The sequence below is a fragment of the Buceros rhinoceros genome, unplaced genomic scaffold, assembly GCF_000710305.1.
Source record: "Buceros rhinoceros silvestris isolate BGI_N320 unplaced genomic scaffold, ASM71030v1 scaffold29769, whole genome shotgun sequence".
In the NCBI taxonomy this organism is placed as follows: Eukaryota; Metazoa; Chordata; class Aves; order Bucerotiformes; family Bucerotidae; genus Buceros; species Buceros rhinoceros.
In genome coordinates this window covers 609-4,244 of record NW_010431385.1, presented here as the reverse complement: position 1 = coordinate 4,244, position 3,636 = coordinate 609, and the positions used below count along the sequence as shown (strand labels likewise).

General features: G+C 51.8%; 1 protein-coding gene across 1 annotated transcript in view; it reads left to right on the top strand.

Annotated features, from left to right (window-relative positions):
- Positions 1-874: 874 nt before the first annotated feature.
- The window catches only part of CHTOP (chromatin target of PRMT1), a gene marked incomplete at its 3' end in the record, with an annotated part of 3,237 nt that continues 475 nt past the window's right edge, over positions 875-3,636 (top strand). The window contains exons 1-3 of the mRNA XM_010143423.1: positions 875-939; positions 2,239-2,392; positions 3,560-3,632. Coding sequence (XP_010141725.1) covers positions 875-939; positions 2,239-2,392; positions 3,560-3,632 — 292 coding nt within the window. The remainder of the gene's footprint in view (positions 940-2,238; positions 2,393-3,559; positions 3,633-3,636) is intronic.

Sequence of the window (3,636 nt, the reverse complement as noted above, 5' to 3'; positions counted from 1 at the left end):
CTGCGCTGCGGTTGTTGTTCAGGAAAAATGCATCCGAAAACATCAGTAATTAAAAAAAAACCACGGGGTGCGGCTGCCTTATAGCTCCGCTTCTAGCCGGTGGGCTGTAAACCATAAAGGATTTTGTTTAAGGTATTTGAGGGCTTTGCGGCGTTCAATAAGATGCTAATTATAAACAGAGCCGATCTGCGTAGCTGGTGGGTTCGAGCTCGGCGCGTTTCGGTGATATTCATCATCGCTAAAGCACTCGGGCTGGAGCCGAGCTCAGGATCAGGAATGGAGGGGTTTAAATGCCTTCGCTGCTTCCAGGCAGGTTCGGGGATGAACGGACGGCGACAAGCCGAGGTCACTGCCTCTCCACAGCTTCTCTCCGGCCAAGTGGTGGCAATCGCAGGGCTGGGTGGGTCCTTAGTGTATTTAAAGTCTGTGGGACATGTAACCGTTGAATTTTATTACTGAGTGTATGGCATGTGAATGTTTAAAACAAATTGGGAGGTGGAAAAGCATAGGAGGTGTGGCGGTGTCCCAAGGTGCTGTGAAACAAGACATTTGGGTGCCATTTTGACTGTATTTCTGCCTCATTTCTCCATCCAACAGTCAAATTTTACCCTTATAAAAAGGCTAAGGAGGAGCCGGCAGAACTTGCTGATTTATTAAACCTGCTGAATCATAGGAAAACTTACTAAAAAGGTGTTTTATAAAACACCTAAACACCTTAAAAAAGGTAGAACAGGGCAGGTAATGGGTATTCTGGATTCTCCGCACCCCCGGAGCAGGAGTGGGGGCTTTTGAATGTTCAGTGGCATCGAGGCGCGATCTCCCTCCCGTCCCTTAATGGGGGTTCTGGTCTCTTGCAGATTCTCTCGATCTGAAGATGGCTGCACAGTCAGCACCGAAGGTTGTGCTAAAGAGCACCACCAAGATGTCTCTGAACGAGCGGTGAGGAAGCCAACGGCACCTTCAGCTCATAAGAAATTTTTTTCCTTGATTATCACTGTCTGGTGTCCAAAAACCAACGTGGTTTGTGCCCTCTTTTAACCTCACTAAAGCAAGCAGATGGCTTTGAACCTCTGCCTCAAACGGCAACAAATGTGGTTAAAACGGCAACAAATGCGGTTAAAAGGGCAAATACGCTGGAGAAATTTCTCCGTGGCACTTAATATTAAACTATCTGGCACGTAACCTCTGGTGGGATGCGTTAGAACAAAACCTCACGCCCTCCCTTTTTTTCTTCCACATGTTTTTTACGTTGATCTAGTTGACACTGCAGCGCGGTAGCATGTTACCCAGGCTGCAGCAGGTTTGCTGCTCCGTCCGAGGCGGACCCCCGGGGCCAGTGGTCCGGCCTGTAAGAGGCATGCAGCAGCCGCCAAACCCGCCCGAAGGCCCTTGACCAATGTTTTGGGCCTTGTAAGAGGCAACCGCTTCGCTTCATCTCCATCTCTCTCTGTCTCTCACCTCGATTTCTTTGTTCTGTTGAGTATTTTTTGGTTTTTCCGTGCTTTTTGCGATGACGACTAATGGTTTCGTTTCACTTTCTCGCTAATCTTGGGTTAGTTACCTTGGTGTCGTTAAACTGGGGGATAAACGGAACCGTTTGTGGGCCCAAGAGCTCCTGCTCTGGCCGGCGCGGGGCAGGGGGACCTTGGTGAGCTCTTCCCCTCTGCTCTGTCCTTGCCCCTCACCTGCAGATGTTTTTCTTCGCAGTCCCATAGCTCCTGGGACACCAGACAGCTGCTGGCTTGCTCCTTCACGTGGCTCTTACAAGACTTCGTGCCCCAAAGAACCAAGGGAGCTGTTTTCACCAGCACATGCGTGGTGGCATTTCTTTGGGCCTCCTAGAGCTGCTTCCTGGCATGGAGTTTTGAACAAGTTTTCTCCTCTCTTGGAGGGTTGATTTGGCTCTTTCCATCAGATTTCAGTTGGCTTTTCCACTGCTGTCATGTCCTCTCCCATCTGTCACGCCCATCTCTGCTTACCGCTTGCTTTCCTTCCTTCTGCCATCTCTCAGCTCCAAAACCTAAAGCTCTCTCGCTCCTCGATTAATGTTCCAACGTCATTTCGGAGTTTCCACTTTACCCACCCGTGGAAAAACCAGGAAAATCCCTAATCCCATCCGCCGCGACCTAATCCCACTCTTTTACGTGTGAGGCTCATGGGATCTGGAGACCTGAGCGTGAGAACCATGAAATGCCAATAAATGTATGTAATAAACACCCGTTTTATTCGACCTTGAAGCTTTACTAACATGCTGAAGAACAAACAGCCGATGCCGGTGAATATTCGGGCCCCCATGCAGCAGCAGCAGCAGCTGGCCAGTGCCCGAAACAGAAGACTGGCCCAGCAGATGGAGAACAGACCTTCTGTCCAGGCCGCTTTGAAGCTCAAACAGGTGAGGGCGTTTCGGCCACTGGCTTTTTACACTAAAAAAAAAAAAAAAACGCTCCTGAGCGTTAGGAGGGAGAGACCTAGGAGGGACGCGGAGAAAATCCTGCTTTCCCCGTCAGATAAGTAACACTGTGTCGCTTACTGGTTGATACTGTGGAGTTGGGGTTTTTTTGTGCTGGTTTTTCATATCTCCTCTCTATTTTTTCAGAAAAATGTTCTCGTTTGGGCGTTCTGGATCTACCGAGCGCTTCATCCGCAGTTACAACCGCTGCGGCTTTTTTTCCCTCCCTTTGTCCAGGCTGGTCGCTCCCATCCCCAGCTCCACCCTCTCTTGCTGCACTCCCTCGGTAGCAGCCAGCTGCGAGAAACAGCGGAACAACCGTGTTGTTCCCGAGAGTCTTTACCTGCGCAGCACATCTCGGGGAGGGTTCCTCGCGTTGCCGGGGATGCTGTCAGGAGAAGGGCCTGGAAAATTCTTAGCGGAGCCACTTCACATAGCTGGAATATTTCAACCTGGTGCCCCAGCTCACGCTGATAAATGAGGAACGCAGCTGCGTTTGAGAGCGGTGGTGTCAGACTAGCCTGGTGGCCTCGCAGAGCTCCTAAACCAGAGTGCTGGAGAGGGGAGGCTTGATAATTTCCTGCTTTAATTAAGAGTTTCAGGAGGGGCAAGTGAAAGCAGGAAGTCGAATTGAGGTGCCACAAAGGAACGGGGAAGAAATAGTCTTGGTTTGGCTCTTCCACCCGCTTAATGTTTGCGTCGTGGATTTCCAGGAGTTGAACGCTGCGCGGAAAGGGCCTCGGAGGGGGAGGTGGAACTGGTTGATGCTGGTTGCCGTGGGAGTTGAGGTTGGATTTTCCCAGGGACTCTACTCGATGTCCCCCGGAGCTTTCCCAGACAGGCTGGTCCCATCGCGGGTCGCTGCCGAGCGCTGGAGCATTGGGGTTGTGCTGGGTTGTGCTTTGGGCAGCTGGAGCAGCCCGAGGTGCTGCGGGGAGGGGGAGCACTTGGTCCCATGAGAGATTCGATCCCTGCTCGGGTTTGGGCTGCTAAAAATGTGGGGGGGGAACCCCCAATCCGCCGCTTTTATCGACAGGCGATTCGCTGCTCATGCTGCCAGCCCACGATTGCTGCATGACTTTCTTCTTCCTCAAAAATCTTTCCTTCCAGAAGAGCTTGAAGCAGCGCCTGGGGAAAAGTAACATCCAGGCCCGCCTAGGCCGGCCGGCGGGGTCCGCCGCTCGCGC